This window comes from Oncorhynchus nerka, linkage group LG14 (assembly GCF_034236695.1).
Source record: "Oncorhynchus nerka isolate Pitt River linkage group LG14, Oner_Uvic_2.0, whole genome shotgun sequence".
Taxonomy (NCBI): Eukaryota; Metazoa; Chordata; class Actinopteri; order Salmoniformes; family Salmonidae; genus Oncorhynchus; species Oncorhynchus nerka.
This window is the reverse complement of record NC_088409.1, coordinates 11,944,924-11,965,224: the sequence shown is the minus strand read 5'-3', so window position 1 is coordinate 11,965,224 and position 20,301 is coordinate 11,944,924. Positions and strand designations below refer to the sequence as shown.

The following is a 20,301-nucleotide window of genomic DNA, read 5'->3' as shown; positions in this document are numbered from 1 at the left end:
AACATTCTAAAATGCTGTGAAAACCAGCGTGCTGTAAACATTCTAAAATGCTGTATAAACCAGCGTGCTGTAAACATTCTAAAATGCTGTATAAACCAGCGTGCTGTAAACATTCTAAAATGCTGTATAAACCAGCGTGCTGTAAACATTCTAAAATGCTGTGAAACATTGCTGTAAACATTCTAAAATGCTGTAAAACCAGCGTGCTGTAAACATTCTAAAATGCTGTATAAACCAGCGTGCTGTAAACATTCTAAAATGCTGTATAAACCAGCGTGCTGTAAACATTCTAAAATGCTGTATAAACCAGCGTGCTGTAAACATTCTAAAATGCTGTGAAAACCAGCGTGCTGTAAACATTCTAAAATGCTGTATAAACCAGCGTGCTGTAAACATTCTAAAATGCTGTGAAAACCAGCGTGCTGTAAACATTCTAAAATGCTGTGAAACCAGCGTGCTGTAAACATTCTAAAATGTTGTGAAAACCAGCTGTTCTAAAATGTTGTATAAACCAGCGTGCTGTAAACATTCTAAAATGCTGTATAAACCAGCGTGCTGTAAACATTCTAAAATGCTGTGAAAACCAGCGTGCTGTAAACATTCTAAAATGCTGTATAAACCAGCGTGCTGTAAACATTCTAAAATGCTGTGAAAACCAGCGTGCTGTAAACATTCTAAAATGCTGTGAAAACCAGCGTGCTGTGCTGTAAACATTCTAAAATGCTGTGAAGACCAGCGTGCTGTAAACATTCTAAAATGTTGTGAAGACCAGCGTGCTGTAAACATTCTAAAATGTAAAACCAGCATTCTAAAATGTAAAACTAAAATGCTGTATAAACCAGCGTGCTGTAAACATTCTAAAATGCTGTATAAACCAGCGTGCTGTAAACATTCTAAAATGTTGTGAAGACCAGCGTGCTGTAAACATTCTAAAATGCTGTGAAAACCAGCGTGCTGTAAACATTCTAAAATGTTGTGAAGACCAGCGTGCTGTAAACATTCTAAAATGTTGTATAAACCAGCGTGCTGTAAACATTCTAAAATGCTGTATAAACCAGCGTGCTGTAAACATTCTAAAATGCTGTATAAACCAGCGTGCTGTAAACATTCTAAAATGTTGTGAAGACCAGCGTGCTGTAAACATTCTAAAATGTTGTATAAACCAGCGTGCTGTAAACATTCTAAAATGCTGTGAAAACCAGCGTGCTGTAAACATTCTAAAATGCTGTATAAACCAGCGTGCTGTAAACATTCTAAAATGCTGTGAAAACCAGCGTGCTGTAAACATTCTAAAATGCTGTGAAAACCAGCGTGCTGTAAACATTCTAAAATGCTGTATAAACCAGCGTGCTGTAAACATTCTAAAATGCTGTATAAACCAGCGTGCTGTAAACATTCTAAAATGCTGTGAAAACCAGCGTGCTGTAAACATTCTAAAATGCTGTATAAACCAGCGTGCTGTAAACATTCTAAAATGCTGTATAAACCAGCGTGCTGTAAACATTCTAAAATGTTGTATAAACCAGCGTGCTGTAAACATTCTAAAATGTTGTATAAACCAGCGTGCTGTAAACATTCTAAAATGCTGTGAAAACCAGCGTGCTGTAAACATTCTAAAATGCTGTGAAAACCAGCGTGCTGTAAACATTCTAAAATGCTGTATAAACCAGCGTGCTGTAAACATTCTAAAATGCTGTATAAACCAGCGTGCTGTAAACATTCTAAAATGCTGTGAAACCAGCGTGCTGTAAACATTCTAAAATGTTGTGAAACCAGCGTGCTGTAAACATTCTAAAATGCTGTGAAAACCAGCGTGCTGTAAACATTCTAAAATGCTGTATAAACCAGCGTGCTGTAAACATTCTAAAATGCTGTATAAACCAGCGTGCTGTAAACATTCTAAAATGCTGTGAAAACCAGCGTGCTGTAAACATTCTAAAATGCTGTATAAACCAGCGTGCTGTAAACATTCTAAAATGCTGTGAAAACCAGCGTGCTGTAAACATTCTAAAATGCTGTGAAAACCAGCGTGCTGTAAACATTCTAAAATGCTGTGAAAACCAGCGTGCTGTAAACATTCTAAAATGCTGTATAAACCAGCGTGCTGTAAACATTCTAAAATGCTGTATAAACCAGCGTGCTGTAAACATTCTAAAATGTTGTATAAACCAGCGTGCTGTAAACATTCTAAAATGCTGTGAAAACCAGCGTGCTGTAAACATTCTAAAATGCTGTGAAAACCAGCGTGCTGTAAACATTCTAAAATGCTGTATAAACCAGCGTGCTGTAAACATTCTAAAATGCTGTATAAACCAGCGTGCTGTAAACATTCTAAAATGCTGTGAAAACCAGCGTGCTGTAAACATTCTAAAATGTTGTATAAACCAGCGTGCTGTAAACATTCTAAAATGCTGTATAAACCAGCGTGCTGTAAACATTCTAAAATGCTGTATAAACCAGCGTGCTGTAAACATTCTAAAATGTTGTATAAACCAGCGTGCTGTAAACATTCTAAAATGCTGTGAAAACCAGCGTGCTGTAAACATTCTAAAATGTTGTGAAAACCAGCGTGCTGTAAACATTCTAAAATGCTGTATAAACCAGCGTGCTGTAAACATTCTAAAATGCTGTGAAAACCAGCGTGCTGTAAACATTCTAAAATGCTGTGAAAACCAGCGTGCTGTGAAAACCAGCGTGCTGTAAACATTCTAAAATGCTGTGAAAACCAGCGTGCTGTAAACATTCTAAAATGCTGTGATAAACCAGCGTGCTGTAAACATTCTAAAATGCTGTATAAACCAGCGTGCTGTAAACATTCTAAAATGCTGTATAAACCAGCGTGCTGTAAACATTCTAAAATGCTGTGAAAACCAGCGTGCTGTAAACATTCTAAAATGCTGTGAAAACCAGCGTGCTGTAAACATTCTAAAATGTTGTGAAAACCAGCGTGCTGTAAACATTCTAAAATGCTGTATAAACCAGCGTGCTGTAAACATTCTAAAATGCTGTATAAACCAGCGTGCTGTAAACATTCTAAAATGCTGTATAAACCAGCGTGCTGTAAACATTCTAAAATGCTGTGAAAACCAGCGTGCTGTGAAAACCAGCGTGCTGTAAACATTCTAAAATGCTGTGAAAACCAGCGTGCTGTAAACATTCTAAAATGCTGTGAAAACCAGCGTGCTGTAAACATTCTAAAATGCTGTGAAAACCAGCGTGCTGTAAACATTCTAAAATGCTGTATAAACCAGCGTGCTGTAAACATTCTAAAATGCTGTATAAACCAGCGTGCTGTAAACATTCTAAAATGTTGTGAAGACCAGCGTGCTGTAAACATTCTAAAATGTTGTAAAACCAGCGTGCTGTAAACATTCTAAAATGCTGTAAAACCAGCGTGCTGTAAACATTCTAAAATGCTGTGATGCTGTTCTAAAATGCTGTGAAAACCAGCGTGCTGTAAACATTCTAAAATGCTGTGAAAACCAGCGTGCTGTAAACATTCTAAAATGCTGTATAAACCAGCGTGCTGTAAACATTCTAAAATGCTGTGAAACCAGCGTGCTGTAAACATTCTAAAATGCTGTATAAACCAGCGTGCTGTAAACATTCTAAAATGCTTGTATAAACCAGCGTGCTGTAAACATTCTAAAATGCTGTATAAACCAGCGTGCTGTAAACATTCTAAAATGCTGTAAAACCAGCGTGCTAAACCAGCGTGCTGTAAACATTCTAAAATGCTGTGAAACCAGCGTGCTGTAAACATTCTAAAATGCTGTATAAACCAGCGTGCTGTAAACATTCTAAAATGCTGTGAAAACCAGCGTGCTGTAAACATTCTAAAATGCTGTGAAAACCAGCGTGCTGTAAACATTCTAAAATGCTGTGAAAACCAGCGTGCTGTAAACATTCTAAAATGCTGTATAAACCAGCGTGCTGTAAACATTCTAAAATGCTGTGAAAACCAGCGTGCTGTAAACATTCTAAAATGCTGTATAAACCAGCGTGCTGTGAAAACCAGCGTGCTGTAAACATTCTAAAATGCTGTGAAAACCAGCGTGCTGTAAACATTCTAAAATGCTGTATAAACCAGCGTGCTGTAAACATTCTAAAATGCTGTATAAACCAGCGTGCTGTAAACATTCTAAAATGTTGTATAAACCAGCGTGCTGTAAACATTCTAAAATGCTGTGAAACCAGCGTGCTGTAAACATTCTAAAATGCTGTGAAACCAGCGTGCTGTAAACATTCTAAAATGCTGTATAAACCAGCGTGCTGTAAACATTCATTCTAAAATGCTGTATAAACCAGCGTGCTGTAAACATTCTAAAATGCTGTAAACATTCTAAAATGCTGTGAAAACCAGCGTGCTGTAAACATTCTAAAATGTTGTATAAACCAGCGTGCTGTAAACATTCTAAAATGCTGTATAAACCAGCGTGCTGTAAACATTCTAAAATGTTGTATAAACCAGCGTGCTGTAAACATTCTAAAATGTTGTATAAACCAGCGTGCTGTAAACATTCTAAAATGCTGTATAAACCAGCGTGCTGTAAACATTCTAAAATGCTGTGAAAACCAGCGTGCTGTAAACATTCTAAAATGCTGTATAAACCAGCGTGCTGTAAACATTCTAAAATGCTGTGAAAACCAGCGTGCTGTAAACATTCTAAAATGCTGTGAAACATAAACCAGCGTGCTGTAAACATTCTAAAATGTTGTGAAACCAGCGTGCTGTAAACATTCTAAAATGTTGTATAAACCAGCGTGCTGTAAACATTCTAAAATGCTGTAAAACCAGCGTGCTGTAAACATTCTAAAATGCTGTGAAAACCAGCGTGCTGTAAACATTCTAAAATGCTGTATAAACCAGCGTGCTGTAAACATTCTAAAATGCTGTGAAAACCAGCGTGCTGTAAACATTCTAAAATGCTGTAAAACCAGCGTGCTGTAAACATTCTAAAATGCTGTGAAAACCAGCGTGCTGTAAAAACATTCTAAAATGCTGTGAAGACCAGCGTGCTGTAAACATTCTAAAATGTTGTATAAACCAGCGTGCTGTAAACATTCTAAAATGCTGTATAAACCAGCGTGCTGTAAACATTCTAAAATGCTGTAAAACCAGCGTGCTGTAAACATTCTAAAATGTTGTGAAACCAGCGTGCTGTAAACATTCTAAAATGCTGTAAAACATTCAGCGTGCTGTAAACATTCTAAAATGCTGTGAAAACCAGCGTGCTGTAAACATTCTAAAATGTTGTATAAACCAGCGTGCTGTAAACATTCTAAAATGCTGTATAAACCAGCGTGCTGTAAACATTCTAAAATGCTGTATAAACCAGCGTGCTGTAAACATTCTAAAATGTTGTGAAGACCAGCGTGCTGTAAACATTCTAAAATGTTGTATAAACCAGCGTGCTGTAAACATTCTAAAATGCTGTGAAAACCAGCGTGCTGTAAACATTCTAAAATGCTGTGAAAACCAGCGTGCTGTAAACATTCTAAAATGCTGTGAAAACCAGCGTGCTGTAAACATTCTAAAATGCTGTGAAAACCAGCGTGCTGTAAACATTCTAAAATGCTGTATAAACCAGCGTGCTGTAAACATTCTAAAATGCTGTATAAACCAGCGTGCTGTAAACATTCTAAAATGCTGTGAAGACCAGCGTGCTGTAAACATTCTAAAATGCTGTATAAACCAGCGTGCTGTAAACATTCTAAAATGCTGTATAAACCAAACGTTCTAAAATGCTGTAAACATTCTAAAATGCTGTATAAACATTCCAGCGTGCTGTAAACATTCTAAAATGCTGTATAAACCAGCGTGCTGTAAACATTCTAAAATGCTGTGAAAACCAGCGTGCTGTAAACATTCTAAAATGCTGTGAAAACCAGCGTGCTGTAAACATTCTAAAATGCTGTATAAACCAGCGTGCTGTAAACATTCTAAAATGCTGTATAAACAGCGTGCTTAAACATTCTAAAATGCTGTGAAACCAGCGTGCTGTAAACATTCTAAAATGTTGAAAACCAGCGTGCTGTAAACATTCTAAAATGCTGTATAAACCAGCGTGCTGTAAACATTCTAAAATGTTGTAAAACCAGCGTGCTGTAAACATTCTAAAATGCTGTATAAACCAGCGTGCTGTAAACATTCTAAAATGCTGTGAAAACCAGCGTGCTGTAAACATTCTAAAATGCTGTATAAACCAGCGTGCTGTAAACATTCTAAAATGCTGTGAAAACCAGCGTGCTGTAAACATTCTAAAATGCTGTGAAAACCAGCGTGCTGTGAAAACCAGCGTGCTGTAAACATTCTAAAATGCTGTGAAAACCAGCGTGCTGTAAACATTCTAAAATGCTGTATAAACCAGCGTGCTGTGAAAACCAGCGTGCTGTAAACATTCTAAAATGCTGTATAAACCAGCGTGCTGTAAACATTCTAAAATGTTGTATAAACCAGCGTGCTGTAAACATTCTAAAATGTTGTGAAGACCAGCGTGCTGTAAACATTCTAAAATGCTGTGAAAACCAGCGTGCTGTAAACATTCTAAAATGCTGTATAAACCAGCGTGCTGTAAACATTCTAAAATGCTGTATAAACCAGCGTGCTGTAAACATTCTAAAATGCTGTGAAAACCAGCGTGCTGTAAACATTCTAAAATGCTGTATAAACCAGCGTGCTGTAAACATTCTAAAATGCTGTATAAACCAGCGTGCTGTAAACATTCTAAAATGCTGTATAAACCAGCGTGCTGTAAACATTCTAAAATGCTGTATAAACCAGCGTGCTGTAAACATTCTAAAATGTTGTATAAACCAGCGTGCTGTAAACATTCTAAAATGCTGTGAAAACCAGCGTGCTGTTCTAAAATGCTGTGAAACATTCTTCTAAAATGCTGTATAAACCAGCGTGCTGTAAACATTCTAAAATGCTGTGAAAACCAGCGTGCTGTAAACATTCTAAAATGCTGTGAAAACCAGCGTGCTGTAAACATTCTAAAATGCTGTGAAAACCAGCGTGCTGTAAACATTCTAAAATGCTGTGAAAACCAGCGTGCTGTAAACATTCTAAAATGTTGTATAAACCAGCGTGCTGTAAACATTCTAAAATGTTGTATAAACCAGCGTGCTGTAAACATTCTAAAATGCTGTATAAACCAGCGTGCTGTAAACATTCTAAAATGCTGTGAAAACCAGCGTGCTGTAAACATTCTAAAATGCTGTATAAACCAGCGTGCTGTAAACATTCTAAAATGCTGTGAAAACCAGCGTGCTGTAAACATTCTAAAATGCTGTGAAAACCAGCGTGCTGTAAACATTCTAAAATGCTGTGAAGACCAGCGTGCTGTAAACATTCTAAAATGCTGTGAAAACCAGCGTGCTGTGCTGTAAACATTCTAAAATGCTCGAAGACCAGCGTGCTGTAAACATTCTAAAATGTTGTGAAGACCAGCGTGCTGTAAACATTCTAAAATGTTGTATAAACCAGCGTGCTGTAAACATTCTACAATGTTGTATAAACCAGCGTGCTGTAAACATTCTAAAATGCTGTATAAACCAGCGTGCTGTAAACATTCTAAAATGTTGTGAAGACCAGCGTGCTGTAAACATTCTAAAATGTTGTATAAACCAGCGTGCTGTAAACATTCTAAAATGCTGTGAAAACCAGCGTGCTGTAAACATTCTAAAATGCTGTATAAACCAGCGTGCTGTAAACATTCTAAAATGCTGTGAAAACCAGCGTGCTGTAAACATTCTAAAATGCTGTGAAAACCAGCGTGCTGTGAAAACCAGCGTGCTGTAAACATTCTAAAATGCTGTGAAAACCAGCGTGCTGTAAACATTCTAAAATGCTGTATAAACCAGCGTGCTGTAAACATTCTAAAATGCTGTATAAACCAGCGTGCTGTGAAAACCAGCGTGCTGTAAACATTCTAAAATGCTGTGAAAACCAGCGTGCTGTAAACATTCTAAAATGCTGTATAAACCAGCGTGCTGTAAACATTCTAAAATGCTGTGAAAACCAGCATGCTGTAAACATTCTAAAATGCTGTGAAGACCAGCGTGCTGTAAACATTCTAAAATGCTGTATAAACCAGCGTGCTGTAAACATTCTAAAATGCTGTGAAAACCAGCGTGCTGTAAACATTCTAAAATGCTGTGAAAACCAGCGTGCTGTAAACATTCTAAAATGCTGTGAAAACCAGCGTGCTGTAAACATTCTAAAATGCTGTATAAACCAGCGTGCTGTAAACATTCTAAAATGCTGTATAAACCAGCGTGCTGTAAACATTCTAAAATGCTGTGAAAACCAGCGTGCTGTAAACATTCTAAAATGCTGTGAAAACCAGCGTGCTGTAAACATTCTAAAATGTTGTATAAACCAGCGTGCTGTAAACATTCTAAAATGCTGTATAAACCAGCGTGCTGTAAACATTCTAAAATGTTGTATAAACCAGCGTGCTGTAAACATTCTAAAATGTTGTGAAGACCAGCGTGCTGTAAACATTCTAAAATGCTGTGAAAACCAGCGTGCTGTAAACATTCTAAAATGCTGTATAAACCAGCGTGCTGTAAACATTCTAAAATGCTGTGAAGACCAGCGTGCTGTAAACATTCTAAAATGCTGTGAAGACCAGCGTGCTGTAAACATTCTAAAATGCTGTATAAACCAGCGTGCTGTAAACATTCTAAAATGCTGTGAAAACCAGCGTGCTGTAAACATTCTAAAATGCTGTGTAAACCAGCGTGCTGTAAACATTCTAAAATGCTGTATAAACCAGCGTGCTGTAAACATTCTAAAATGCTGTGAAAATTCCAGCGCGTGCTGTAAACATTCTAAAATGTTGTATAAACCAGCGTGCTGTAAACATTCTAAAATGCTGTATAAACCAGCGTGCTGTAAACATTCTAAAATGCTGTGAAAACCAGCGTGCTGTAAACATTCTAAAATGCTGTATAAACCAGCGTGCTGTAAACATTCTAAAATGCTGTGAAAACCAGCGTGCTGTAAACATTCTAAAATGCTGTATAAACCAGCGTGCTGTAAACATTCTAAAATGCTGTGAAAACCAGCGTGCTGTAAACATTCTAAAATGCTGTGAAAACCAGCGTGCTGTAAACATTCTAAAATGCTGTATAAACCAGCGTGCTGTAAACATTCTAAAATGCTGTATAAACCAGCGTGCTGTAAACATTCTAAAATGCTGTATAAACCAGCGTGCTGTAAACATTCTAAAATGTTGTGAAGACCAGCGTGCTGTAAACATTCTAAAATGCTGTGAAAACCAGCGTGCTGTAAACATTCTAAAATGCTGTATAAACCAGCGTGCTGTAAACATTCTAAAATGCTGTATAAACCAGCGTGCTGTAAACATTCTAAAATGCTGTATAAACCAGCGTGCTGTAAACATTCTAAAATGTTGTGAAGACCAGCGTGCTGTAAACATTCTAAAATGCTGTGAAAACCAGCGTGCTGTAAACATTCTAAAATGTTGTATAAACCAGCGTGCTGTAAACATTCTAAAATGCTGTGAAAACCAGCGTGCTGTAAACATTCTAAAATGCTGTATAAACCAGCGTGCTGTAAACATTCTAAAATGCTGTGAAGACCAGCGTGCTGTAAACATTCTAAAATGCTGTGAAGACCAGCGTGCTGTAAACATTCTAAAATGCTGTGAAAACCAGCGTGCTGTAAACATTCTAAAATGCTGTATAAACCAGCGTGCTGTAAACATTCTAAAATGCTGTGAAAACCAGCGTGCTGTAAACATTCTAAAATGCTGTATAAACCAGCGTGCTGTAAACATTCTAAAATGTTGTGAAAACCAGCGTGCTGTAAACATTCTAAAATGCTGTGAAGACCAGCGTGCTGTAAACATTCTAAAATGTTGTATAAACCAGCGTGCTGTAAACATTCTAAAATGCTGTATAAACCAGCGTGCTGTAAACATTCTAAAATGCTGTGAAAACCAGCGTGCTGTAAACATTCTAAAATGCTGTATAAACCAGCGTGCTGTAAACATTCTAAAATGCTGTGAAGACCAGCGTGCTGTAAACATTCTAAAATGCTGTATAAACCAGCGTGCTGTAAACATTCTAAAATGCTGTATAAACCAGCGTGCTGTAAACATTCTAAAATGTTGTATAAACCAGCGTGCTGTAAACATTCTAAAATGTTGTATAAACCAGCGTGCTGTAAACATTCTAAAATGCTGTGAAAACCAGCGTGCTGTAAACATTCTAAAATGCTGTGAAAACCAGCGTGCTGTAAACATTCTAAAATGCTGTATAAACCAGCGTGCTGTAAACATTCTAAAATGCTGTGAAGACCAGCGTGCTGTAAACATTCTAAAATGTTGTGAAAACCAGCGTGCTGTAAACATTCTAAAATGTTGTGAAAACCAGCGTGCTGTAAACATTCTAAAATGCTGTGAAAACCAGCGTGCTGTAAACATTCTAAAATGCTGTATAAACCAGCGTGCTGTAAACATTCTAAAATGTTTTGTCACCAGTGCTTGTTTTGTTGAACTGTTGTCGTCCTCACTGTTGCTCCTACGGCACTAATCTGGTGAGCACCTTTTGGAGCTCCGCCCAAGCAGGTCATTGGATTGGTTTGACATGTTGTGAGGTGTCACTGATTCCGGGTTCTGATCCCTCTTTAGCTGATTTCTGCCATGGAACTTCCCCGGGAAGCCTGGTTCACAACAAGGCTTGTGCATTCCAATTGGAACCCTACAGGACTCTGATCAAAACAAGTGCACCAAGTAGGGAATAGGGTGTATTTGGGACACAAGCTAAATACACGGCCGTTGAAAGAGACTACAAGCCATTGGCCAAGCTCTTCTCACACAACTCACTGTGATGGGCCATTCTCACATTTACATGTTCTGTCATTTAGCAGAGACTCTAATCCAGAGTGATTTACAGTCAGTAGTTATTTAGCAGAGACTCTAATCCAGAGTGATTTACAGTCAGTAGTTATTTATAGCAGAGACTATAATCCAGAGTTATTTAGCAGACACTCTAATCCAGAGGGATTTACAGTCAGTAGTTATTTAGCAGACACTCTAATCCAGAGTGATTTACAGTCAGTAGTTATTTAGCAGACACTCTAATCCAGAGGGATTTACAGTCAGTAGTTATTTAGCAGACACTCTAATCCAGAGGGATTTACAGTCAGTAGTTATTTAGCAGACACTCTAATCCAGAGGGATTTACAGTCAGTAGTTATTTAGCAGACACTCTAATCCAGAGTGATTTACAGTCAGTAGTTATTTAGCAGACACTCTAATCCAGAGTGATTTACAGTCAGTAGTTATTTAGCAGACACTCTAATCCAGAGGGATTTACAGTCAGTAGTTATTTAGCAGACACTCTAATCCAGAGGGATTTACAGTCAGTAGTTATTTAGCAGACACTCTAATCCAGAGGGATTTACAGTCGGTAGTTATTTAGCAGACACTCTAATCCAGAGTGATTAACCGACAGTGCATTCAACTAAGGTAGGTAGAACAACCACATATCACAGTGATAAGACAACCACAGCTCACTGTAGAAGCGCATGTGATCGCTGAGATGAATAGCTGTTGAAACTGAGCTCCCATCACCCTGATACTGCAGATCTGTGCTAGCTGAGATTCAGATGTTGTCTGGCTCCTCAAATAATGGTGCAATAAAACCTCTGTGCTGTTTTTCTTGGCATGAAATGTGCCCTCCTTCCCTTCAAAGCTGTGATGTTGTTCTTGGAATGAAACATACCCTCCTTTCCTTCAAAGTTGTGGTGCAGTTCTTGGAATGAAAGGTACCCTCGTTTTCCTTCAAAGTTGTTATCTTTCTAGTGGTGGAATTGTTTCAGTGCAGTTTTGTGACTGGAATGATCAAATCAAATGAAATGTTATTTGTCATATTGGCCGAATACAACAGTGAATTCTTACTTACAAGCCCTTAAAAATAGAGTTATATTTACTAAATAAACTAAAGTAAAAATGTTTTATTAAATTAAAAGTAAGACAATAAAATAACAATAACGAGGCTATATACAGGGAGTCAATGTGCAGGGGTACAAGTTAGTAATTTGCACATTTGGTCCGCACATGCTCTGAGTACACATCCTGGTAATCTTTCTGGTCCCGCGGCCTTGTGAATGTTGATCTGTTTAAAGTTCTTGCTCACATCGACTACGGAGAACGTGATCAAACAGTCGTCTAGAACAGCTGGTGCTCTCATGCATGCTTAAGTGTTGCTTGCCTCGAAGCGAGCATAAAAGGCATTTAGCTCATCTGGTAGGCTTGCGTCACTGGGCAGCTCGTGACTGGGTTTCCCTTTGTAGTCCATAATAGTTTGTATGCCCTGCCACATCCGACGAGCACCAGAGCCAGTGTAGTATTCAATCTTTGTCTTGTATTGACACTTTGCCTGTTTGATGGTTCGTCTGAGGGAATAGCGGGATTTTTTATAAGCATCCGGATTAGTGTCCTTCTTATTGAAAGTGGCAGCTTTAGCCCTTAGCTAGGTGCGGATGTTGCCTGTAATCCATGGCTTCTGGTTGGGATATATACGTACGGTCACTGTGGGGACGACGTCGTCGATGCACTTATTAATGAAGCCTGTAACTGAGGTGGTATATTCCTCAATGCCATTGGATGAATCGCGGAACATATTCCAGTCTGTGCTAGCAAAACAGTCCTGTAGCGTAGCATCCACATCATCTGACCACTGGCATGGTGTGTGTGTGTGCGTTGGTTCCTGTGTGTGTTAGGCTCGTTGGAGGCTCCACATGTTGACACAAGCTGCTTCTTGGAGCAGACATCGGAGACAGCGGTTTCTCCCAAATGGCACCCTATTCCCTACGTAGTGCCCTACTTTTGACCAGAATCCTATTGGCCCTGGTTAAAAGTGTATACTATAAAAGGGAATAGGGTGCCATTTGGGAGTGAGTCGGGGAGAAATCAGAGGGTTGTTTAGCTGTTAGCAGGTTAGTTGTTAGACATCTGTTAGTTCCTGTCTACCCTCAGGCTCCAGGGATAATGGCTAGTGGGTCAATCAGCCCTCAACATGGGCATGTTTCAGATGCCTGACTGCTTTAGAGGAGGGCCTTGATGGGGGGAGGAGTGTGTGCGTGTGTGTGTGTGTAAATCTCTTGTTCTTAGACATAGTGAGGGGCAGTCGGGAGGGAGCGACACACACACACACACACACACCTGCAGGGCTGGGGGGGGACATCAAAGGCCCCCTCAAAATAGCCACACATGCTGGGCTGCGGGGGCTAACTGACACACCCGCCTGGGGCTACAACGGTCTCCCCTCCTCATCACCCTCCCTCCCTTCCTCCTACCCCTCACTGTGTCTGAGGACAAGAGACACACACACACACATTGTGACTATAATGTCATTCACACCCATGTGGAATGTGTCAATGTGGGAGGAAGCCCTTTCTACTCCTTCCTCTTCCTCATGTCTCAGTGTTTTCCTTCTCCTTTGTTTTATTCTTTCCATGGGATTATAGCCAGTCTGATTATAGCCAGTCTGATTATAGCCAGTCTGATTATAGCCAGTCTGATTATAGCCAGTCTGATTATAGCCAGTCTGATTATAGCCAGTCTGATTATAGCCAGTCTGATTATAGCCAGTCTAATTTAAAGCCAGTCTGATTAAAGCCAGTCTGATTATAGCCAGTCTGATTATAGCCAGTCTGATTAAAGCCAGTCTGATTAAAGCCAGTCTGATTAAAGCCAGTCTAATTTAAAGCCAGTCTAATTTAAAGCCAGTCTGATTAAAGCCAGTCTGATTAAAGCCAGTCTGATTAAAGCCAGTCTGATTAAAGCCAGTCTGATTAAAGCCAGTCTGATTAAAGCCAGTCTGATTAAAGCCAGTCTGATTATAGCCAGTCTGATTAAAGCCAGTCTGATTAAAGCCAGTCTGATTAAAGCCAGTCCCTCCTGCTAGGCTGCACTGGGCTCTATAAGCCCTTAGGAATGTCTGATGTATCCCTCATGTTTAACACACACTGGGGCTGCCTCCCAAAAGGCACCCTATTCCCTATAGAGTGCACTACTTTTGAGCAGAGCCCGGCTAGCCCTATAGACCCTGGTCCAATGTAGAGCCCCATATAGGGAATAGGGTGCCATCTAGGCCCCAGTCTGGCCCCTCCATTACCCGGCCGGGGCAGATAAGCGCTCAGCGCTCTGAAAACAGAGCCAGATCAAAATATTAAAAAATACTATTTTCAATACGCCCACCTTCTCCCCATTCTTTCCATCCGATGGCGAGGCAGGCAAAGGGGTGTGTGTATTTGATTTCCTGATTTCTACACAAACATTGAGGTCTTATTTTTGAGTCTTTGGTTGGTGGAACTGGACTGGCCTTGACTGAGACCAGCCGAGAGAGACGCTTGTGCTCTTACTCCTCCAAACATAGCTTGTCACCATAGTTTCCATCATAGTCTTGAACATGTCTATGTGTTGGCTTGTCACCATAGTTTCCATCATAGTCTTGAACATGTCTATGTGTTGGCTTGTCACCATAGTTTCCATCATAGTCTTGAACATGTCTATATGTTGGCTTTTCATCATAGTCTTGAACATATCTAGGTGTTGGCTTGTCACCATAGTTTCCATCATAGTCTTGAACATGTCTATGTGTTGGCTTGTCACCATAGTTTCCATCATAGTCTTGAACATATCTATGTGTTGGCTTGTCACCATAGTTTCCATCATAGTCTTGAACATGTCTAGCATAGTGTTGGCTTGTCACCATAGTTTCCATCATAGTCTTGAACATGTCTATGTGTTGGCTTGTCACCATAGTTTCCATCATAGTCTTGAACATGTCTATGTGTTGGCTTGTCACCATAGTTTCCATCATAGTCTTGAACATGTCTATGTGTTGGCTTGTCACCATAGTTTTCATCATAGTCTTGAACATATCTAGGTGTTGGCTTGTCACCATAGTTTCCATCATAGTCTTGAACATATCTAGTTTCCATCATAGTGAACATTGGTGTTGGCTTGTCACCATAGTTTCCATCATAGTCTTGAACATGTCTATGTGTTGGCTTGTCACCATAGTTTCCATCATAGTCTTGAACATGTCTATGTGTTGGCTTGTCACCATAGTTTCCATCATAGTCTTGAACATGTCTATGTGTTGGCTTGTCACCATAGTTTCCATCATAGTCTTGAACATGTCTATGTGTTGGCTTGTCACCATAGTTTCCATCATAGTCTTGAACATGTCTATGTGTTGGCTTGTCACCATAGTTTCCATCATAGTCTTGAACATGTCTATGTGTTGGCTTGTCACCATAGTTTCCATCATAGTCTTGAACATGTCTATGTTGTCACCATAGTTTCCATCATAGTCTTGAACATCTACTTGTCACCATAGTTTCCATCATAGTCTTGAACATATCTAGTTTCCATCATAGTGTGTGGCTTGTCACCATAGTTTCCATCATAGTCTTGAACATGTCTATGTGTTGGCTTGTCACCATAGTTTCCATCATAGTCTTGAACATGTCTTGTCACCATGTTTTCATCATAGTTTGGCTTGTCACCATAGTTTCCATCATAGTCTTGAACATGTCTATGTGTTGGCTTGTCACCATAGTTTCCATCATAGTCTTGAACATGTCTATGTGTTGGCTTGTCACCATAGTTTCCATCATAGTCTTGAACATGTCTATGTGTTGGCTTGTCACCATAGTTTCCATCATAGTCTTGAACATGTCTATGTGTTGGCTTGTCACCATAGTTTCCATCATCATAGTTGTCTAGTTTCCATCATAGTCTTGAACATATCTAGGTGTTGGCTTGTCACCATAGTTTCCATCATAGTCTTGAACATGTCTATGTGTTGGCTTGTCACCATAGTTTCCATCATAGTCTTGAACATGTCTATGTGTTGGCTTGTCACCATAGTTTCCATCATAGTCTTGAACATATCTATGTGTTGGCTTGTCACCATAGTTTTCATCATAGTCTTGAACATATCTAGGTGTTGGCTTGTCACCATAGTTTCCATCATAGTCTTGAACATGTCTAGGTGTTGGCTTGTCACCATAGTTTCCATCATAGTCTTGAACATGTCTTGTCACCATAGTTTCCATCATAGTCTTGAACATGTCTAGCTTGTCACCATAGTTTCCATCATAGTCTTGAACATGTCTAGTCTTGAACATATCTAGTGTTGGCTTGTCACCATAGTTTCCATCCTAGTATTGAGCATATCTAGGTGTTGGCTTGTCACCATAGTTTCCATCCTAGTATTGAGCATATCTAGGTGTTGGCTTGTCACCATGGTTTCCATCCTAGTATTGAGCATATCTATGTGTTGGCTTGTCAACCACATCAGTTTGATCTATAAAATAGTTCCCTCATCACTGGCATCTGCAGCACCGATAAATTGATTTGATTAAATCACTATCTATCTATCTGATCATTGATGCTAAGCTAACTGTTTTGTTTCTCCTTCCAGGTTGCCCTGGGAGATGCCTGTGTCACTGGGCAGTTCAGCCAGTCAGGGGAGTGCTGTAGCCCGTGTCCTCCAGGCCATGGGGTGGAGGTAGAGTGTGGGATGGAGGACACCAAGTGCCAGCCTTGCCCTGAGGGTGAGTCATGGAGGCAATAGGGTTTAGATGCTGTTTCTTATGCCATTCCCCCAGTAGACATACAACTATAGTACATACATACTGATAACACTGTGAGATACATTCAAATCACCTATATCTTGTATGTTCTAGGTACGTTCTCCCCATCAGACGGTCTCTCCCCGTGCCTCCCCTGTGCCCGCTGCCCGGCTGGCATCCCAGAGCTGACCTCCTGCAGCGCCACCCAGGATACTCACTGTGACTGTGACCAGCACTTCTACCTGTGGCGGGATGGGGAGAGTGTGGCAGCGCTGTGTGCCGCCTGCACCATGTGTGGACGGGGCGAGGGGGTGGTGAGGCTGTGTGGTGCCCAGGGGAACACCCAGTGCCAACCATGTCACCCAGGAACGTTCTCAGAGGAGAAGAGTGATATCAAGCCCTGCCAGCCCTGCTCTCAGTGCTCTGACACTGAGGTGGAGATCAGAGCCTGCCAGTTCAACTCTGACACCCTCTGCATGGGTGCGTCTCTGTGTGTATGGTGTGTGTGTGTATGGACTTAAAGTTGACCGGGGCAGCTCTAGCAGGGCAGACATTTGACAAACTGACTTATTAGAAAGATGGAATCCTATGACAGTGCCACGTTGAAAGTCACTGAGTTCTTCAGTAAGGCCATTCTACTGCCGTTTTTTGTCTATGGAGTTTGCATTGCTGTGTGCTCGGGTGTGGCTGAAATAGCTGAATCCACTCATTTGAAGGGGTGTCCACATACACTATATATACAAAAGTATGTTTCCCATGCCAATAAAGCCCCTTAGAGAGAGAGAGAGAGAAGACATGTGGCCAACACCTGTACCCAAACCTAATCTGAACACTTAGCAACACTTGAGGAAACATGAGCACAGTCCAACAGAGAGAAAACACTCTTAAGTGCTGCAGTCAAATGGCTCGGAGCCAACAGCTCTTAAAAAGGGCCTGACAATATAATTACCCCCACACCAGACCCCAGGGCCTTGGCACATTGGTGACCCCAACATGGTAACCCCTCACCGGCTCCAAATGACCAAGCCTTGGTCTAGTGGCCTGGATCTCCCCAGGAGTCTGGTCATCTGAACACACAGGTGACCCCATCTGATACTGTAGATAGAGGTCAGGGGAGTCCCCAGTCGTGTTTGAACCTAAAATGAGCCGGCTGTAGAAGGAGTAAGGAGGGAGGTGTGACTGAGTCAGGGGCTGTAGAAGGAGTAAAGAGGGGTTTGGGGGGGGGGTGACTGAGTCAGGGGCTGTAGAAGGAGTGGAGGGGTTTGGGGGGGTGAGTCAGGGGCTGTAGAAGGAGTAAGGAGGGGTTTGGGGGGGTGACTGAGTCAGGGGCTGTAGAAGGAGTAAGGAGGGGTTTGGGGGGCTGTGACTGAGTCAGGGGCTGTAGAAGGAGTAAGGAGGGGTTTGGGGGGTGACTGAGTCAGGGGCTGTAGAAGGAGTAAGGAGGGGTTTGGGGGGTTTGGGGGGGGTGACTGAGTCAGGGGCTGTAGAAGGAGTAAGGAGGGTTTGGGGGTGACTGAGTCAGGGGCTGTAGAAGGAGTAAGGAGGGGTTTGGGGGGGTGACTGAGTCAGGGGCTGTAGAAGGAGTAAGGAGGGGTTTGGGGGTAACTGAGTCAGGGGCTGTAAAAGGAGTAAGGAGGGGTTTGGGGGGCTGTGAAGGAGTAAGGAGGGGTTTGGGGGTAACTGAGTCAGGGGCTGTAGAAGGAGTAAGGAGGGGTTTGGGGGGGTGAGTCAGGGGCTGACTGGGTAAGAGGGGTTTGGGGGGTGACTGGTCAGGGGCTGACTGGGTCAGAGGGGGCTGGTAGCTGACTGGGTCAGAGGGGGCTGGGAGCTGACTGGGTCAGAGGGGGCTGGGAGCTGACAGGCCCTCACAGACTACTGCTGCTGGATTAAATTTGGCAACAAGATCATTATTCAGATAGCTGGTAGTGTTATCAAATATGTTCACTGTTTGTGACTGTGTGTTTGCATCAACTGTAGGTATGAAAGCCCTCACATTCTATACACAGTCATTGACTTATTACAAAAAAAAACATTGTGCCAATGGTAGATGTGTTAAGGCCCTTGATTTGATGTTGAGACAGGGATAAGGACATGGCAGATATGTTGAGACAGGGATAAGGACTGGGGCAGATATGCTGAGACGGGGATAAGGACAGGGCAGATATGCTGAGACGGGGATAAGGACATGGCAGATATGTGGAGACGGGGATAAGGACAGGGCAGATATGTGGAGACTGGGATAAGGACAGGGCAGATATGTTGAGACGGGGATAAGGACGGGGCAGATATGCTGAGACGGGGATAAGGACGGGGCAGATATATGTGGAGACGGGGATAAGGACGGGGCAGATATGTGGAGACGGGGATAAGGACAGGGCAGATATATAGAGACGGGGATAAGGACAGGGCAGATATGTTGAGACGGGGATAAGGACAGGGCAGATATGTGGAGACGGGGATAAGGACAGGGCAGATATGTGGAGACGGGATAAGGACAGGGCAGATATGTTGAGACGGGGATAAGGACAGGGCAGATATGTAGAGACGGGGATAAGGACAGGGCAGATATGTGGAGACGGGATAAGGACAGGGCAGATATGTTGAGACGGGGATAAGGACAGGGCAGATATGTAGAGACGGGGATAAGGACAGGGCAGATATGTGGAGACGGGGATAAGGACAGGGCAGATATGTAGAGACGGGGATAAGGACAGGGCAGATATGTGGAGACGGGGATAAGGACAGGGCAGATATGTGGAGACGGGGATAAGGACAGGGCAGATATGTGGAGACGGGGATAAGGACAGGGCAGATATGTAGAGACGGGGATAAGGACAGGGCAGATATGTGGAGACGGGGATAAGGACAGGGCAGATATGTAGAGACGGGGATAAGGACAGGGCAGATATGTGGAGACGGGGATAAGGACAGGGCAGATATGTAGAGACGGGGATAAGGACAGGGCAGATATGTGGAGACGGGGATAAGGACAGGGCAGATATGTGGAGACGGGGATAAGGACAGGTCAGATATGTTGAGACGGGGATAAGGACAGGGCAGATATGTTGAGACGGGGATAAGGACAGGGCAGATATGTGGAGACTGGGATAAGGACAGGGCAGATATGTGGAGACGGGGATAAGGACAGGGCAGATATGTGGAGACAGGGATAAGGACAGGGCAGATATGTGGAGACGGGGATAAGGACAGGGCAGATATGTTGAGACGGGGATAAGGACAGGGCAGATATGTGGAGACAGGGATAAGGACAGGTCAGATATGTTAAGTGGCCCCCTTCTATCCTTAGTGTTTCCTTCATGGTTCAGTGGTTCTCTAATCAACAGTCTCCCATCTCTCTCCAACCAACAGATAAGAAGCTCCACATCCTGTCTCGTCCCCCTGAGTCTGACGGCCCCCTGGCCGCTCCTCGCCTGCCTGGTTTAGGGTTGGTGAATGATGGAGAGGAGGCCAGCCCTGCCCCTGGAGGAGGAGCAGCCCCCAGGGCCCCCGGGTTCACCCCTCAGGATGATGGGAGCAGCAACCACATCCTGGTCTACGTATCTGTTCTGGCTGCTGTGGTGCTGGGCCTGCTGCTCTACGTCGCCTACAAGTGGTGAGTTGACAGGAGACACGCTGCCGTCTCATTGGCTGCATCCTGATTCTCCACACTTGAA

At 42.0% G+C, this 20,301-nt stretch overlaps 1 protein-coding gene across 1 annotated transcript in view; it reads left to right on the top strand.

Annotated features, from left to right (window-relative positions):
* The window catches only part of nradd (neurotrophin receptor associated death domain), a 37,103-nt gene that overhangs the window by 14,819 nt on the left and 1,983 nt on the right, over nt 1-20,301 (top strand). Inside the window, exons 2-4 of the mRNA XM_065027410.1 lie at nt 16,477-16,609; nt 16,742-17,107; nt 19,997-20,240. Coding sequence (XP_064883482.1) covers nt 16,477-16,609; nt 16,742-17,107; nt 19,997-20,240 — 743 coding nt within the window. The remainder of the gene's footprint in view (nt 1-16,476; nt 16,610-16,741; nt 17,108-19,996; nt 20,241-20,301) is intronic.